The 19103-nt window shown below is 44.4% G+C and overlaps 1 protein-coding gene across 1 annotated transcript in view; it reads left to right on the plus strand.

Annotated features, from left to right (window-relative positions):
• Positions 1–17631, plus strand: part of LOC144608495 (coiled-coil domain-containing protein 183-like) — a 33237-nt gene extending 15606 nt beyond the window's left edge. The window contains exons 7-14 of the mRNA XM_078426337.1: positions 261–371; positions 3393–3468; positions 4085–4176; positions 5672–5832; positions 9994–10159; positions 11354–11479; positions 16566–16647; positions 17419–17631. Of these exons, the coding sequence (XP_078282463.1) occupies positions 261–371; positions 3393–3468; positions 4085–4176; positions 5672–5832; positions 9994–10159; positions 11354–11479; positions 16566–16647; positions 17419–17576 (972 nt within the window). The 3' untranslated portion in view covers positions 17577–17631. The remainder of the gene's footprint in view (positions 1–260; positions 372–3392; positions 3469–4084; positions 4177–5671; positions 5833–9993; positions 10160–11353; positions 11480–16565; positions 16648–17418) is intronic.
• The last annotated feature ends 1472 nt before the right edge of the window (positions 17632–19103 follow it).

A 19103-nucleotide genomic window follows, 5' to 3' on the forward strand; every position in this document is an offset into this window, starting at 1 on the left:
ATATTGATTGTTATTTCTTGTGGTTCTGTCCAAATCAGTTGAATTCTGGATAGTTAAAGATGTCCCACCACAAAGCCCCGCCTATGCCACTTTCATACATTCATTTACATTGCACTTCACTGTTTATTCCTTCACCATTATCCATGTGAATGGATACTCTTTAACACAAGGTGTCTCTGGCACAATATACATGCAGTGTTTGAAATGATACCTTTCGGCATATTAAGTGATTATTAATTCGTTTTTGTTATTGTACAAAGATCGAGTTAGATTCTCTGGAAAAGTCATACGGTGCAGAGAAGAAAGAGCGAGAAACCATACTGGCCAACCGGCGAAAGTTGCTGAACCTGGAGAAATATGCACTGAAGCGTGTAAGTTTGGAGTCATGTTGCTTCTTTATTGTGTCTGATTTTTAGTTGTCACTGCCATTGTTTGTGTGTCTTTAGGAACAGGAGGTCATTCCACTCTCAAACAAGTAAACTGTAGTGGACAGTGTTAGGGGATGCTGCCTTAAGGGAGCTCATCTGATAGAAATGTGTCGTTGCCAGAGATCAATCAAAAGTTTGGTTTATAGCCCTTGGTGTCAAGTCAAGTCAAGTTTATTTGTCACATACACATAAATGTGCAGTGAAATGAAAGATTACCCACAGTCCGACAACAAGAGCAATAAAAAGAAGCAATAACACACACAATCAAACAAAAAGAAACATCCCTGTTTCTTCAGGAAACGGGGCTTCCCCCCCTCCTCCATTATAGATGAGGCTCTCACTAGGGTCTCTTCCACATCCCGCAGCTCCACTCTTGCTCCCCCTCCCCCCACTCGCAACAAGGACAGAATCCCCCTCGTTCTCACCTTCCACCCCACCAGCCAGCTGATCCAACATATCATCCACCAACATTTCCGTCACCTACAACGGGACCCCACCACTGGCCATATCTTCCCATCCCCTCCCCTCTCTGCGTTCTGCAGAGACCGTTCCCTCCGTAACTCCCTGGTCCACTCGTCCCTTCCTACCCAAACCACCCCAACCCCGGGCACTTTCCCCTGCAACCGCACGAGATGCAACACCTGTCCCTTTACCTCCCCCCTCAACTCCATCCAAGGACCCAAACAGTCTTTCCAGGTGAGACAAAGGTTCACCTGCACCTCCTCCAACCTCATCTATTGCATCCGCTGCTCTAGATGTCAACTCATTTACATCGGCGAAACCAAGCGCAGGCTCGGCGATCGCTTCGCTGAACACCTGCGCTCGGTCCGCATTAACAAAACTGATCTCCTGGTGGCCGAGCACTTCAACTCCCCCTCCCATTCCCAGTCTGACCTTTCTGTCATGGGCCTCCTCCAGTGCCATAGTGAGGCCCACCGGAAATTGGAGGAACAGCACCTCATATTTCGCCTGGGCAGTTTGCAGCCCAGTGGTATGAACGTCGACTTCTCCAACTTTAGATAGTCTCTCTGTCCCTCCCTTCCCCTCCCCTTCCCAGATCTCCCTCTATCTTCCTGTCTCCACCTATATCCTTCCTTTGTCCCGCCCCCCTGACATCAGTCTGAAGAAGGGTCTCGACCCGAAACGTCACCCATTCCTTCTCTCCCGAGATGCTGCCTGACCTGCTGAGTTACTCCAGCATTTTGTGAATAAATCGATTTGTACCAGCATCTGCAGTTATTTTCTTATAAAAGAAACATCCATCACAGTGAGTCTCCTCCAGTCCCCTCCTCACTGTGATGGAAGGCCAGAATGTCTTTTCTCTTCCCCTGCCGTCTTCTCCCGCGGTCAGGCTGTTGTCGTTGCCACGTTCCAGGCCGCGCCGGACAGTGAAAGGTCCGCAGCGGGCCGACCCAAGCCCCGCGATCCAGAGCAGGTAAAGACGCTGCCGCTGCACGTCGGGGCGGTCGGGGCTCCCGACATTGAAGCCCCTGCCGGGCAGAGAAAACCCCGCGGCCTATTTCAGGCCGTGCCGGACAGCGAAAAGTCCGCGGTGGGCCGCCCTAAGCCCCGCGATCCGGGGCGGGCGAAAACGCTGCCTCTGCCGGAGCTCCCGATGTCGGCCCCCACCCAGGGGGCTGCGAGCTTCTGACGTCCACGCGGCCGGAGCCTCCACAGGCGAGTCCCAGGTGGAGGCCGCCAGCTCCAGGTGCAAAGACAGACGGACTGCAGGTACCCCGCAGCTGCTAGGGCAGCGCAGGCGTAGAGACCATGGTGGTGTTGATGCCCTAACATAGTTGCCTGGAATCGACTCGATTCAATTGAGCCTCCAGTTCTCTCTTGGCATCCATGAATAACCGTGCAGATATCATACATGGCCTTCTTGTGTTGTGGTGGGTCATCTATCTTTGAAGCCTCAGATCTGGACTTTAGCAGAGAGTGAATCTCCCTGCTCGTACAAAGTTGCTGGATAGGCTAGCCACTCCTTGAACGCCGTCCAATCATCTTTATCAGAATGCATTTGTCAGCACATTTGTACTTAGAGATACAGCGTGGTAACAGGCCCTTCAGCCCATCGAGTCTACGCCAACCATCGATCACCCATCACGAGTTCTGTGTTATCCCACTTTTGCATGCACTCACCAGGGTAATTTACAGTAGCCAATTAACTTACAATAGCAAACATATTTTTGGATGTGGGAGGAAACCGGACCACACAAAAGTAAACACATGTGCTCACAGGGCAAACTCTACATAGATAGCACCCATGGTCAGGATAAGACCCAGGTCTCTGGCGCTGTGAGACAATAGCTCTACCAGTGTGCCACCCACTGTTGATGAAACAGATGACAACTGAGGTAAACTCATTTAGACTGAATACGTTCCAGTCCATTGACCCAAGACAGTCATCCCTCGTCCTCCTTAGACAACTGTTGTATTACTCTTGTTGTTGCCTTCAGTCATTGTTGCATTCAATCTCAAGACATTTCCTGGGTTGGAGCATTTCACTTATAAGCAGAGACTTGAGAAACTAGATTGGTTTGAGACATGATTGTGATAGAGGCTAACAAATGTTACGAACAAGGTGCATATCTCCCTTTCACCAAAAGGTGGAACTACCAGTCCCACCAAATCATGCATCAAGCAATCTTGCATTCAGAAAGGGATATAACTGCAATTTACACATTTTGTTGCCACTTTGTGGTAAAATGCCAAAAAAATAACAATAATTAAACTGACAGTCCAAATCAGCTCATGTGGCCCAAATGTTCTCAGGGCTTTCGCAAGCCAAGTCCAGCAATCATTCTAATTGAATAAAGTTTGAATAAGCTTTATAATATTGGTCTTGAATCACAAAAGGTCTATCTTGCTGCTGGGCTCGTATAGGAAGTTTTAGATTACCTGCTTTAATTACAAACTGTGTACCTTTCCATCTTTCAAACAATCAATCAATTTCTATTTTAGATTGATGCTTCGTCTCTGAGATCAGGCAGTGGGCAGTCATCATCTAGTGGAATCAGACTGAAAAGAAATATCCAAGGTAAAATCACATTAAGTATCGTATTATCTCCAAGTATTAAGTAATACGATGAATGGAGAAGTTAATCCAGACCACCGTTGCCATTTTCTAGATCTGTAATCACTTCAGTCCAACTCCCTTGCTCTTTCCCTGTGGACTTGCAAATTATTCTCTCACTGGTGTCTATCTAATTCCTATTTGCAGGCACTCGTTGATTCTTTCCAACCAGCCTTAATTCCAGACCATCTTATATAAATATAAAGATTGTGGCTTAGACTTCTTGCCCTGTGTGTTTCTCCTGCTCCTTGATTTATTTGCTGGCAGGAAACACCTTTCCTTTGTCTATTCCACCTAAATCAATTACGATCTTGTATACCTCTCTACCTTCTTTGACTTAAGGACAGTGAACTGCTTCTCCAATCCTACCTTGTGGCTGAAAATTTTCAATCCTGAAACCATTCAAACAACTCGATTTTGTGCCCTTTCTCGGACTTCACATTCTTCCTAAAGCATGGTGACTTGGAACTGAATTGTACAATTGCTTTCCACTCTTTCATTTTCAATGCATAATAACTTCTGTCTGATCTCAGATATTTTCCTGCTACTATCAGAAATGGTTTAATTTAACTTTGCACAGATTTTGGAGCACGGTCACACAGTGGGGCTGAAAACGCAGTGATTAAAGAAATCAATAAATTGAAGGAACTGATGTCCTGTTCAAAACTACAGGTAAGTAAACAAAAATCTAAAAATATCTGCAGATATGCAACTAAAATAGAAAATGCTGAAATCACTCAGCAATTCAGCCAGCACTTGTAGAGATACACAGTGTAGAGATACGATTCCCGCTCACAGTGTCAGGGAAACGGTGGCACTCGGTGTCAGTGGAAGCAGTCCAAATGGCGGTGTCAGGGATAACAGTCCTATTCAAGGTTGGAGAAAAGTCCCACTCACAGTGACGGGGGTAACAGACAAAATCAGTGTCTGGGGTAACAGATACATAGTGACGGGGGGGGGTAACGGACACAATCACTGTGTAGAGGGGTAACAGACACACAATGACAGGGGGGTAACAGACACACAGTGACAGGGGGGTAACAGACACAAACAGTGTCGGGGGTAACAGACACATAGTGACGGGGGGATAACGGACACACAATGACAGGGGGGTAACAGACACACAGTGACAGGGGGGTAACAGACACAAACAGTGTCGGGGGTAACAGACACATAGTGACGGGGGGATAACAGACACACAGTGACAGGAGGGTAACAGACACACAGTGACAGGAGGGTAACAGACACACAGTGACAGGGGGGTAACAGACAAACAGTGTCGGGGGTAACAGACACAAACAGTGTCGGGGGTAACAGACACATAGTGACGGGGGGATAACAGGCACAATCACTGTGTAGTGGAAAAACAGACACAATCTGTGTAGGGGTAACAGACACACAGTGATGGGGGTAACAGACACAATCACTGTGTAGGGGGGTAACAGACACAGTGATGGGGGTAACAGACACAATCACTGTGTAGGGGGGTAACAGACACACAGTGACAGGAGGGGTAACAGACACAGTAACGGGGGGGGGTTAACAGACAATCACTGTGTAGGGGGGTAACAGACACACAGTGATGGGGGGTAACAGACACAATCACTGTAGGGGGGTAACAGACACACAGTGACGGGGGGTAACAGACACAATCACTGTGTAGGGGGGTAACAGACACACAGTGATGGGGGTAACAGACACAATCACTGTGTAGGGGGGTAACAGACACACAGTGACAGGAGGGGTAACACACAGTAACGGGGGGGGGGTTATCAGACAATCACTGTAGGGGGGTAACAGACACACAGTGATGGGGGGTAACAGACACAATCACTGTGTAGGGGGGTAACAGACACACAGTGACGGGGGGTAACAGACACACAGTAACGGGGGGGGGTTAACAGACAATCACTGTGTAGGGGGGTAACAGACACACAGTGACGGGGGTAACAGACACACTCACAGTAGGGTGTTGCATGGGGGGGCTTTCAGGATGGGTGTGTACTGCAGGAGCTGTTCAAGTGGGACAGGCTTAAGTGGACTGGGGTAAATGTGTCGGAGGGAAAGTCCACAGCATCGGAATGCTTCTGCCTTGTTCTTGACTGTATGGTTCAATTGGTTGACATTACAACCAAGTAGATAAATGTACATTAAATGTCTTAACCAGGACATAGAACAGAGAATCAACATGCAGACTGCAACTAGTGACTACCTGCAGTGGAAGCTCAGCCAGCGGAAAGAAAAGCGGAATCAGCTGAACAAAGAGTCTCAGAATTTGATGCTGGAACATGCTGAGTTGAAGTTTGACCCCAGTAAGACCATAACCAGGTACTGGAGGTGCAATGCACGATCTTTTAGAGTAACTGCAACATCTGTACTCTTTTCAGCTGTTTTGAATTGTTCTTGTTTAAGACATATTGGTAATATTCTTATCTCTTCGTCAAAGCGCTCTGGATTCTGCTTCTGCTGAGCAGTGAACTACGATTTTGACTTGCTTTCCAAGTGAGGGAAAAATATCAGCATTTTGCAACATTTGCTTATGTTATACCAACCATGATAACAATGTATGGTGTGAGCTGTTTTTAAAAAATACTGGGTGATGGTGTGTGTGTGTGCAGCATTATTTTCATAGTCAAATAAGCTTTTGTAATTGTACTAGTAACCTTGGAGTAAGTTCATAGAACATCCTATATATAGCATTGGGACTAGATCCTTGGGCATCACTCGGATTTATTTTGTTAGCTGCCACCTCCCACTGGGATCCCTTGTGTGTGAGGTCTCTCACCATGAGCAGCAGCAGGGTGTCTTGTTTTTTGTACCTGCATGCAAAGCTCCACACAGACTACTAAAGTTCAATCAAATAGGTCAATCTAGATCTCCCCCGAACCTTCCCTTGCCCCACACATCTTTCATTTCTATTTACCTCAGAAGCCTGTGGAGGCAAAGTCAATGAATATTTTTAAAGCAGAGATAGAGAGATTCTTGATTAGTACAGGTGTCAGGGGTATGGGGAGAAGGCAGGAGAACGGGGTTAGGAGGGAGAGATAGATCAGCCATCATTGAATGACGGAGTCGATTTGATGGGCCGATTGGTCTAATTCTGCCCCTATTACTTATGACCTTATGTTTTTTGTTTGCTTCTCTAAACCTGCCATAAGCTGTGTGTGTATTATTTTTATCCAGCCACCAATGTCCTTAGAATTCTTGATCTTTTCACCCCTATGGAAACATGCTGGGCTTGAATTTTCACTATTTCAAATGCCCTCCTACAGAACCGACAGTCATTTATCTGGCAACGTTTCCAAAAATTAACCTCAGTAGTTCTGCCTTTCACAAGTAAAACTATCTGTTTACTGGTTCAAAAAAACTCTCCTGATGCATCCTAAAAGTTCCATCTTTCTAAGCCTTTCACACGAAAGCAATGCTCGTTAATACTGTAGGATTATCCCCTATTACTATGAATCCTGTTATTTTTATACTTCCCTGTGTTTTGCCTTTGGGGGGCCACCAAGAACGAAGGGGGGACCTGGGGATGGGGAAGGGGGGGGGGGTAGGGTTGAAGGGGCGTGCCTGCTGCCACATGCAGCGGCAGGCAGAAGACAGGACAAGGACTGTTGGTGATTTTTTGTGACTTTGTCCATGCCAGAAATGTGGCAATACTTGTGTACTGCCTGGGTGAGGTCTTGTTATTTAATTTTACCGGGTTGTATGCATAACAAAGCATTTCAAGGTACGGGTACTTGTGACAATAAAGTATCATTGAATCATTTAACATCTGCTCCACAATGTCCCACTGACCGATTAGAGGTCAGCAGAGTGATCACTCCCTTTTTTTTGTTCCGATTTAGTCTCATTTAGGTTACAGTATGTGAGGAAGAGACCAGGTGGGGAACAGAGGAGTAGGGCAGACTTATTCAAGGGATTTCCAGCCTGGAATGGCAGCAGTAGAATGGGAAATAGTAATGGATTAATTATTAGGAATGCAAAATAGGCAAGTGAGGACTGGAACAACAGAAGTACAGGAAAGGTTTATTCAGCTCCTCCAGTTCTTTCATTCATAGAGTCATGGAGTGATCCTGCATAGAAACAGGCCCTCAGTTCATTGGTACCATGTTGACCATCCTCCACTCAATTTTACCTTCGTACTCGGGTAAAAGATTTTGGTCATCCTGCTAGAGGAATGATGTTGTTAAGCTGGAAAGGGCGCAGAGAAGATTTACGAGGATGTTGCCAGTAATTGAGGGTCTGAGCTATAGGGAGAGGTTGGGCAAGCTAGAACTTTATTCCTTGGAGCGCAGGAGGATGAGGGGCGATCTTATGGAATGGAATAGAATACTGTATTGGAATGGAATACTTTATTGTCACACGTGACTAGGCACAGTGAAATTCTTTGCTGCATTACCAATGTATACAAATAGCAACCACCTACGGCGCTGACAAAGTTACAAAGCACGCCGGCTCCTCCTTTTGTTCTCCCGATCTTATAGAGGTGTATAAGATCATAAGGGGAATAGATAGGGTAGATGCACAGACTCTTTTACCCAGAGCAGGGCAATCAAGAACCAGAGGACATAGGTTTATGGTGAGAGGGGAAAGATTTAATAGGAACTTGAGGGGCAACTTTTTCACACAGAGGGTGGTGAGTACATGGAATGAGCTGCCAGAGGGTGTAGTTGAGGCAGGGTCTATCACAACATATAAAAGACATTGGGACACATACATGGATAGAAAGTGTTTAAAGGTATATGGTCCAAACACACACAAGTGAGACCAGTGTAAATGGGGCACCTTGGTTGGCATGGCAAGTTGGGCCGAAGGGCCTATTTCCTTGATTTATGACTCTACTTCATTTATCCCATTTTTCTTTTCTCCCACATCCTTATCAATTGCCCACCAGCTTCTACTACTCACAATTACACGCCTGAAGCAATACAGCAGTCCATCAACCTTTCAACCCGCACTTTTCTCGGATACGGGAGCAAACCAGTGCCCATTGTAAGAAACCCACATGGTCACAGGGAGAATGTGCAAACTCCACACAGTGAGATTCACATTTGGTGAAATGTTGGGTATAAGTCTTTGCTTAAATAATGAGTAGAAAGACTTTTTGTCTTTAAGTCTGAGAAGTCAATTCTTTGGCCATGTTCCAAATCCTAGATTTTGTTTTATCTATCATATCTGTTTATAATTGCAATCATATTACCCATCTATATATAATGAAAACTCTCATCTTGTTATTATATATATTTGATCCCGTTACAGCCAAAACGGTACACGATAGCGCGACAATTTTAGGCCCACTTTACTCACCATTGGCCTGCGGTTCAAATGGTTGTTATATTTTTTTTTTAATTCACTTTTTAAACTTTAAAAAGTCACTTTTTGAACTTTAATAAATTTGATTGGCTCCCCCCCCCCTACCTGGGCGCACCCTGATTGGCTACCTCCATGTTCGGCATCACAATGGGAACCCCACTTGGGGTCCGGAGCGTCCTGATTGGCTACCTCCGTATTCGACATCACAATGGGAACCCAATAGCCTGCGCCGGAGCAGTTGGGGCCCGTTGATCTAATACTTACGTAAGATGGCCGCCGCATCCGCTTGTGCGCAGTTAGGGGACGGTTGCTGCTTGAAGGGGGGCGGGACCCGCTCAAGTGACAGGGGTGGCGGCCCATGGGGGGGGGAAGGAGTGCTCTCCTGCTGCTGGCCGCCACAATGGCTGCACCGGGGCCGCGGTGAGTGGCTCCCTCTCCCCTTTCCTCTCCTCCCGCCCCGGGGGAGTTTTAAGGTGGGTTGAGGGGGGATGGAGTGGGTGAGTGTCGTCAGTTGGGGGAGGGTTGCCGGGCACACAGGAGAGGTTTGCACGGAGGGTTGACGGGCACGCAGGAGAGATTTGGACCCAACGGGTCCATACCTGTCTAGTAACTTTCTAAAATCCAGGTAATGTCTGCAGATTGTGTGTTCGCTCTTCATAATTTGTGGTCCTTTCAGGCAGCATCTTTGGTGTCTGAGCACTACTGGCAAGGCCCGTGTTTTTTATCCATCCCCACTTGTTCTAGAGGAGATGGATGGGGTTTCACGATTTAGATCCAGCAGTGATGAAGGACCAGCAACATATTTTCAAGACTGGCTGGTGTGTGACTTGGAAGGGAACCTGCAGCTGGTCCCTTCTCCTTCTTGGCAATGGAAGTCAAGGTTCTGGAAAGTGCTGTGGGAGTAGTGTTTTGGAGTAACTACATTCTATTTATTGATGTTACACTGAACTCTCTTTGGAGAGAAAATAGGTGCTAACAAATTAAATTTATATTCTTTCCATTATTTTGGATACTTGTGGTGGCTGTCATCTTCCCAGTTATTTTTATTATCCACATGCTTTGCCCATCGAGACTTATCAATGTTCTTTGCCCTTAGTAGTTATGGATGTTCTCAATTTATGTCCTATTACCCTGGGTAGTTTTGTGATGCAGTTCATGTTTCTGTCCTTTCAGTCTGGCCTCTTTGAAGGCAGGTACAGAAGAACAGCTGAATCGTGAAAGAGATAATTTGAAAGTAGTGGTATGGCGAGTTTACAATGCTGAAATGCTCCTCCTGGCCTTTGAGAATGGAATTGACAGCCTATACTACTCTCTATATGGCATTGAAAGTACCACTGAGGTCTGTGCCAAATGTACCAGTTTGTTTAGAGAAATGTTGCCTTGCATTTCAGATTCATGATGAATATAAGAACATAAGGAGCAGAAGCAGACCACAAAGCCTCTCAAATGTGCTCCACTGCTCGACAAAATGGTGGTTGGTCTTCTGCCTCTACTTTCACTCAATGCTCACAAAGAACATCGAACAGTACAGCAAAGGAACAGGCCCTTCAGCTACCATGTCTGTGCCAACCGTGATGCCAGTTTGTACTAAGCCCATCTGCCTGCACATGGTCCATATCCCTCCATCTCTTGCCTGTCCACTGTGCCTGTCTAAATGGCGCGATCCACAATGTCTTCTCGCAGTGCATTTCAGGCACCCATCACTCTGTGTACAAAGTTCTTGTCTTGCAAATCTTTAAACATCCCCCCTCTCATATTAAAGCTATGCCCTCGAATATTTCACATTTCTACCTTGGGAGGAAAATGTCTCTGACTATCTACCCTATCCAGGCCCACCGGAAATTGGAGGAACAGCACCTCATATTTCGCTTGGGCAGCTTGCAGCCCAGCGGTATGAACATTGACTTCTCCAACTTTAGATAGTTCCTCTGTCCCTCTCTTCCCCTCCCCCTTCCCAGTTCTCCCTCTATCTTCCTGTCCCTACCTATATCCTTCCTTTGTCCCGCCCCCCCCTGACATCAGTCTGAGGAAGGGTCTCGACCCGAAACGTCACCCATTCCTTCTCTCCTGAGATGCTGCCTGACCTGCTGAGTTACTCCAGTATTTTGTGAAATAAATACCTTCGATTTGTACGAGCATTTGCAGTTATTTCCTTACACTATCCATGCCTCTCATTATTTTATATATTTTTACCAGGTTGCCCCTCAGCCTTCAATACACCAGAGAAAACACCCCCGGGTTTGTCAAATCTGTGCTTATAACTAACACCTTCAAATCCAGGCAACATCCTGGGGAACTTCTTCAATATCCTCTCCAAAACCTCAACACAATGCATTTCCCTGACACTGAACCTCATTGCCCAATGTTTCCATCTGCAGTTGCTGGCCAATTCTATGCCCTGCTTTCATGTAACTGCACTGAAATTGTTTGTGGTGATCTTCCCCAGAGAAAGTTTAAATCATTTCCAGTTGATTGAATATCTTGATGGGAGTTTTCCCACAGAGAGGCATCTAACTGTGTGTTTTTGCTTCAGCCTATATCTAGTGAACCACAAGATACTTATGAGAAGTTGCAAATTTGTGAAGGGAAATTATATTTCTTGGAGACGAATCTTGCAGATTTTGTTTACGAGGAATGGATGAGAGGCGAACAGGATAAGGTAAAGTTGTACATTTTGAACTTGAGTCAGATCTAAGAGTTGGCGGCAGCTGAGATAAATGACACAAGTCTGATGCTCATAAGAAAGCTGAATGGTGAGGGAGAAGAATTGTTATCGGTTCACGAAGATCTCGGACTGCTGACGCCAATGTTGCTGCACCTTACACCCTGGAGAAGCCTGCCCTGTGGCATGGTCTGTTTTCTCCCATAGACTACCCTTGCAGAACAGGCAAAGATCCACTACACATCCTGCATAGTCGCAATGACTTCATAGCACTTAACAGTTGAGTGTGAAAATCTCACAGAATTGGCCAGGCCGTGTGTATACCGCCGGCGAGGCATCTTCCTGTAATGCTGAAGAGGACACAGCAAGTGCTCCTTGTTTTAGGTTGTGAATGGAAGAAGGTACCTTCTCCTGTTATCTTTGCACTTTGCAAAAGGAAGTATGGTGGCATTTCTTTCTTACTTTGGCTAATTCCTTGCCATCTCTACGGCATTTGACACAGCTTTATACATTGACTACAGACAAACAAAAAAAAACTGAGTAAACTGGTCCACAGGTTTCCCAATCCCCGAACAATTAGAATATTTACATCAGCATATGTTTAAAATTAAGGATTTTGCAAACCATGTTTATTCAATAGCTTTACTGTCTACGGGGAAGCAGATGTACTTGTTTCTCTGAAGGCTCAGTGAGCTCACTGATATGGGAGAGACTGAAATGTGGGTTGTGACTGACCTCCTCTGCTCCACTTTGGCATTAAATTAACCATCACTGTCAGCTGAGATGACACAGGCTCAAGAAGTGCTGACCATGCCTGGCCAGGGTTCTAATTCAGTGATGGTCCCTTTGATAAGCTCCGGCAACTCATATTCATTGTATCTCAGTGAAATTCAGACACGAGTAAGGCGGCATGGCATGGTGGTGCAGCTGTAAAATTGCTGCCTTATAACGCCAGAGAACCAGGGTTGATCCTGACTACTGGTTCTGTCCGCACAGAGTTTATACGTTCTCCCCGTGACCTGTGTGGGTTTTCTCCGAGATCTTCGTTTTCCTCCCACACTCCAAAGACGTACAGGTTTGTAGGTTAATTGGCTTGGTAAAATTGTAGATTGTCCCTAGTGTGTGTGGGATAGTGTTAATATGCGGTGATCGCTGGTCGCCATGAACTTGGTGGACTGAAGGGCCTGTTTTCGCATTGTATCTCGAAACTAAACTAAATGCTCCTAGAGATGCCAGATTATATATGATACTATCACCCAGGTAGAAGCCACCTGGTCTGCTGCTGTCTGAGCTCTATGTGTCTCCTTCATTCCGCTTACCTCATCTCCACTTATAAGTAGACGTTTTCCTTGTTTTTTTTACCTTTGGAGATAGGTTCCCTACTCCAGCCACCATAGGTAAAGGGAGGCAGCCTTATTTTCCCATTTGATTTTTTTAGTGACTACCTTGTATTTATGGCTATTCATTTTAGAACAACCCACAACACTCCTCCCCCTGTCCACCTTCATACATTTTAAAATCCACTATCAAGGCTTCTCCAGGTCTTCTGTTAAAAAGAATAAGACTACCCTGACATACTTGTTCATTCCCAACAGCTATCCTCGCTCGCTCTATTCTGGTGCCATGCAGGTAAATCTTCAACAGGGGACCCCAAATTACAGGGGGGTGATTACGTTCCTAGAAAATGACCCCTGTTGGGATTTTACCGTAATCTGCACATGCATCAAGAAGCACACATTTTCAAAAAATCTAATTTTGTGCTGATTTATTAACTTTTTGTTTACACATAAAATCCGCAAGAGTGAAATCAATTCCGTATCTCAGATATTTATGCAGTGATTTGTGAATTCTGCAAGGGCAAACTTGTGTAACCCAGATGCCCATAATGGTGGGGGTTGGGGTTGCCTGTATCATATTGTCCGGTGATCCCCAGTCCTGATTATGTATTGAGACCAGAGCCAGGAATTTCTGCTAGGTTGTGCCTTTTCTCAGTTAAGCCGTGCAAAGGATGAAGGGCCACCATTCCCTCTAAAGCTGGTCGTGCTCCCAAGGTGAAGTATCACCATTAAAACTTAGGGTTAATTGTGTCCATCAGCAGACCTTGATTTTTATTTTAGATCCAAGGGTAATAGAAGTAGACCCCAGAAAATCTTTTGAGTATTGTTTTATTTTATTAAATGCAATTTCTATGTAACAACATACATAACAAATAGTTCTGCAGAGCTTAATATGTATCTTTAGTATTTTATCATCAATGTCGTCCCAATTAGACTAAATGTGTAGTGGAAAGAGAAACAATTAATATTTCAGGTGCAGAATATTTTGTTAACTTTAGCATGTAACAGATGTTGCTGAGTGCTTCGGACATGAGTTTAATTTCAGTTTTTCTAACACTTGCAGTTTTTTTGATTTTCATTTATTGACCAAATATATTAAATGTTCTCATCATCCTATTTCCAATTGTACTAATATTTCTGCATCATTGCCCTTTAAATTTTTTTTAATCACAAAACATTTCAAAATGCGGCCCGGTTTTGCTGTTTCATGCCATATATCTGAGTTCTGTGATAAACAAGTGTGACTACAAATGAATATTTGAGAAGCAAAATGCTTAAAACATAAGAGCTAGTGGCAGAAATGTACCATTTGACCCCTTGTGTCTGCTTTGACAATCAAGATCATTACTAATGATCCACCTTAGTTAGACATTCCCTCATCCTATTCCCACATCACTCGATTCATCTAATCTATCAATTTCAGATTTGTATAAAATCAATAAATAGCCCACATCAGAAAATTCCTGATGTAGGGACTTGACCTGAAACATCACCTAATCCTTTTCTCCAGAGATGCTGTCTGACCCGCTGAGTTATTCTAGATTTTTGTGTCTATCTTCGGTTTAAACCAGCATCTGCAGTTCCTTCCTACATATACAGGCTTCATTAGTATACAACTTCATTCCTTGTTGGTGGCAGTGGAGCAACAGCACATTCGACTCTATGTAAATCATTCCATCAAAATGAACATGAGATCTAGTGTTTGACTGATCCACCACCCAAAATGTGAATCTTTGGAATTTTCTGGCCAGGAGGTGGGCTATTTATTGGATTTTATACAAATCTGAGATTGATAGATTAGATTAATCAAGTGATGTGGGAATAGGATGAGGCAATGTCTGAGGTGGAACATTAATGATGATCTTGATTGTCAGAGCAGACACAAGGGGTCTTCTGAAGAAGGGTCTCGATCTGAAACATCACCTAATCCTTTTATTCAGAAATGCTGTCTGACCCGCTGAGTTACTCCAGGTATTTCTGTGTACTAATGAAATCTTGTCTTCTTTGCTGTCTAATGTGTCCCTTAATTAGCTTACGATTTTTTTGGCTTTTAATTGGATACTTTTCTCTCTCAATTCCCTTTCTAAAGATCTGCCACTGTTTTATAGTCTGGTTATTTCAGTATTTTACTCCCTGTTCAATATCTTTAGTATCAAAACCACTTTCTCATAATTTCTCATAATTTACACTTTACCCATCTATAATCCTATTTTTTCATGTCCTGCTGGCATGCTTAATCCGTATATTGAAGATTAATCTGTAATGGTCATTCCGAAACTTCTTTTCTCTTTTTCTGCCCCATCAATTATTGCAAAGTCAAGTAGTGTTTTTTTCTGTTGGACATTTTACATGCCATGAGTTTGTGACAACTCTATATTTCTTTCTCTTTTGAATAGTGGATTGTGGAAATCCCCAATGACTATTCACTGTGTGTACACTGCGTGTGAACAGGTTTCTTCCTCAAATTTCCTTTCCCTACTTGCCAGGTGCAAAGAATATTTATATTAGAATGGTGAATCCCTCATCTTTGAACTCAATTTGTTAGTATCCATTCTGTTTTTATAACAGTGCTGATTTTGTCCTTTGACCAACTGCTGTTATGTTGACATTGAGAATCAAAAATGACAAATGCTAGAAATCCAAAATAGAAACAAAAATGTTTGGAAACATTTAGCAGGTCAGAGAGCATGTTTGTCTTTCTGTAGATGCTGCCTGACTTTAAAGTTTTCGGCATTTCTATTTTTATAACATCCTTAACTAGTCCAGAATGCAGCCCCACAAAGCTTTTTTTAGCTGTGATAGCTCCAGCAACATTTTTGTATGTCAGTTGTGTGCATTACATAGTTATGCTTTTCAGCCATCCTGACCCTAATCACAGATTATCTGTTATAACCAATACACATGTTGTGCTTACAATAGTCAAATATTATTCCTCCATTTTTAATGGCAATTTTACCAATTTTACTAATTTACTCTATCCTTTGTGTTTTTCTTGTTCTTTCTTTAAGTTTGTCCTTTTCTGTGTTTTTACCCTTTTTTAAATTGGTACCCTTGCCTGTTCCCTCCATGACATAGTTTAAAGTTTCATTAACAGCCTTAGTATTCCTTTTGGATAAAACAAACAGCTGTAGGATCTCAGCAGGCTAAGAAGTATCAATTGAAGCACAGTCTGCTCCTTTACATGCTGGAGCATCTCGAGCTAAGATTCCAAATACACCTCAGAACGGAGCTGTCTTGAAGCAGTGACAATTCTCTTAGAGTCTAAGGGTGTTACGGCGTGGAAATAGGCCCTTCGGCCCAACTTGCCCACACCAGCCAACATGTCCCATCTACACTAATCCCACCTACCTGTGTTTGGACAATATCCCTCCAAACCTGTTCTATCCATGTACCTGTCTACTTGTGGCAATATGAATGAATGTGAACACTGGCACATTTTTCTTTGATTTATTTCCACTTACCCAAGCTTTAGTAATAGCCCCTATACAGTAAACACTCCCAGAGAGGTCTACATATGCACTGATGTAGATAATTATCTTAATTCTGTGCTATTCCATGTTTAATTGTCTTCTCCATCCACATACATGATAATATTTTGGTCTCAAATAAAACTAAATTGTAATAGGTCGTCCCCACCCCCGGCTGGTGAGCTGCACAAATACCATGTTTGGAGATCTCTGATCACAACTCGATTCAACCTTGCCATTCATTCCTCGTAACTAACCTGGATCTTTTGCATGTTTCAGATGACAGAATTAGTGGAGAAGGCATTTGATGAGAGCCAGAAGAGCAGAAATATCATGGATCTAGTTGATTATGAAATGCAAGGTGAGTCTGAGGAAGAACATCCATTAACTCTGCCACCCAGCCGCAGAGGTGTGTCTTGGAGGGGTTTGAGTGGAAAAAGACACAAGCTTAGTTCTTCACATTTTCCTTTCATCTGAATGGATGGAATGAAATGTGGGTGACCAGCCCCTCTGCACTCCCTCCTATCCTTCCTTGTACTTTGATGCTGACCCACCAGGCAAAATGCCATTAAATGTTTCTTGCAGGGGCAAAATATTCATTTCCACGTGTAACTGAGTTTGCGTGTTCCCTAACACCTAGTTTACAGCATAATAATATGCGGCACGGTGGCGCAGCGGTAGAGTTGCTGCCTTACAGTGCCAGAGACCCAGGTTTGATCCCAAATACAGGTGCTTGTCTGTACGGAGTTTGTACGTTTTCCCCGTGACCTGCGTGGCTTTTTTTTTTTAGTTCTTCGGTTTCCTCCCACACTCCAAAGACGCACAGGTTTGTAGGTTAATTGGCTCGGTATATAAAAATATAAATTGTCCCGAGTGTGAAGGGTAGTGTTAATGTGTGGGGATCGCTGGTCGGTGAGGATCCGGTTTTCCTGTTTCCGCGCTGTATCTCTAAACTAAACTAATAACGGGCCATGCTGAAGGCTTCATTGTGTTCTTGCTATAAATGGGATACTTCTGTCCGTGGCCGAGAATGGGATTGAGCCTTTGAAAGATCCTCCAGAGCACATGCGGCTGGAACTGGGCTGACAGGAGTTCACTGTTGGGAACTGTGCACTATTCTCTTCTTTTCCAGATGACAACTATATCACAGCAGGGGGCGAAGGTGTTCTCACAAGAGAGGAAATTAAAAGACACAGTGAGCTTCTAGTCCTAGATAAAACAAGAATAGTGAGGAGAGTAAAGAAGAAGGGCAGGAAGCGATACGTCAGCAAGAAGAAAGTCGTATGTTAGATTGGAGTTTGAAATTGACTCTGTATTAGTAATTAAAAATAAAGTCTTTTTACAGTTCTGGGAAACACTTATTCAGTTTGTATCTCAACATTTACATGAGAAAATGAGAACATCAGCTATAACTCTGCCTCCTGCCACCTGCAGAAATTTTCAGATGACTCTGCAATTGTGGGCTGCATCAGTGAGGGGAGGGAAGCTGAATACAGAGGTGTAGTCAACGACTTTGTTGAGTGGTGTGGGCTGAATCACCTGCAGTTCAACACCGACATGACTCAGGAGTTGGTGGTGGACTTTAGGAGGAGAGGAACACCCCTGTCCCCTGACTCCATCAATGGTGTAGATATGCAGTTTACTAGGGAGTAAATACCTGGGAGTGTATCTCGTCAGTAAACTGGACTGGTCCAGGAAAGCTGAGGTCTTATACTTTTTGAGAAAGCTCTGCTCCTTCAACATCTGCAGCAAGATGCTGCAGATGTTCTACCAATCGGTGGTAGCCAGTGCCATCTTCTTCGCTGCCGGGGCAGCAGGGCGAAGGCTGTGGATGCCAGTAGGATCAACAAACTCATCAGGAAGGCTGGCTCCGTCCTGGGGGCGGAGTTGGATTCTTGGGAGGTGGTCTTGGAAGGGAGGATTCTCCTCAAACTGCAGAGCATCCTGGACAGTACAATTCACCCCCTCCATGACACACTGGTCAACCTGAGGAGTACCTGCAGCAACAGACTGGTTCCACCAAGATGCAGGACAGCACGCCACAGGAGATCCTTCTTCCCTGTGGCTATCAAAGTTTACAACTCCTCCCCCTTCTGTCGTGGGGTAGACTGAAACTGAGACTGACACCCCCCCCCCACACCTCAATCTTTTCATATCCGCAAACCTTACCACTCATCTTGAGGTTTTATGACTGTTGGCAAATTAATTTCCCTCCTGGGATAAATAAAGTTCTATTGTATCGTTTCTATCGGAGAAAACAATAAAAGGATGGAAATAATTTATTATTTCAGCATGTGTTAATAGAACAGAACAGGACAGAAACATGCCCTTCGGCCCACAATGTCTTTCGAACATGGTGCTAAGTTGATCCCTATCCCTCCATATCCCCGCATATCCATGAGCCTATCGAAAACCTCTAACTGCCACTAGCGTATCTGTTGTCACCACCCCTGGTAGCACGTTCAGGTCTCCCACCTCGATTTGAATCACAACCTGCCTCTGGGTTGCTCTCACCAAAGAGCTGACATCACAATTTTCTACCTTAAACTCAACTCCATTTCCCACATTTTTACCCATTCACTCAACCTATCTACAAATGGCTGGAGGCCATGCAGCAGACCTGGTTTGACTGCCACTCCAAGAGACCGAGCACGTGGATCGGTGTGACCTGCAGCGGCAGAGCGGTGGAGGACACTGACAACTTTGCTTGGTCAGGCCGACTCTGGGCCTTTATGTACTTTGAAAATGGTACCAAATCATGGCGACTCAGACTAATTCTATACACTTTGTACTTAATCTTATATAGTGCTAATGTAT

Source organism: Rhinoraja longicauda, chromosome 31 (genome assembly GCF_053455715.1).
Source record: "Rhinoraja longicauda isolate Sanriku21f chromosome 31, sRhiLon1.1, whole genome shotgun sequence".
NCBI classification, from domain to species: Eukaryota; Metazoa; Chordata; class Chondrichthyes; order Rajiformes; family Arhynchobatidae; genus Rhinoraja; species Rhinoraja longicauda.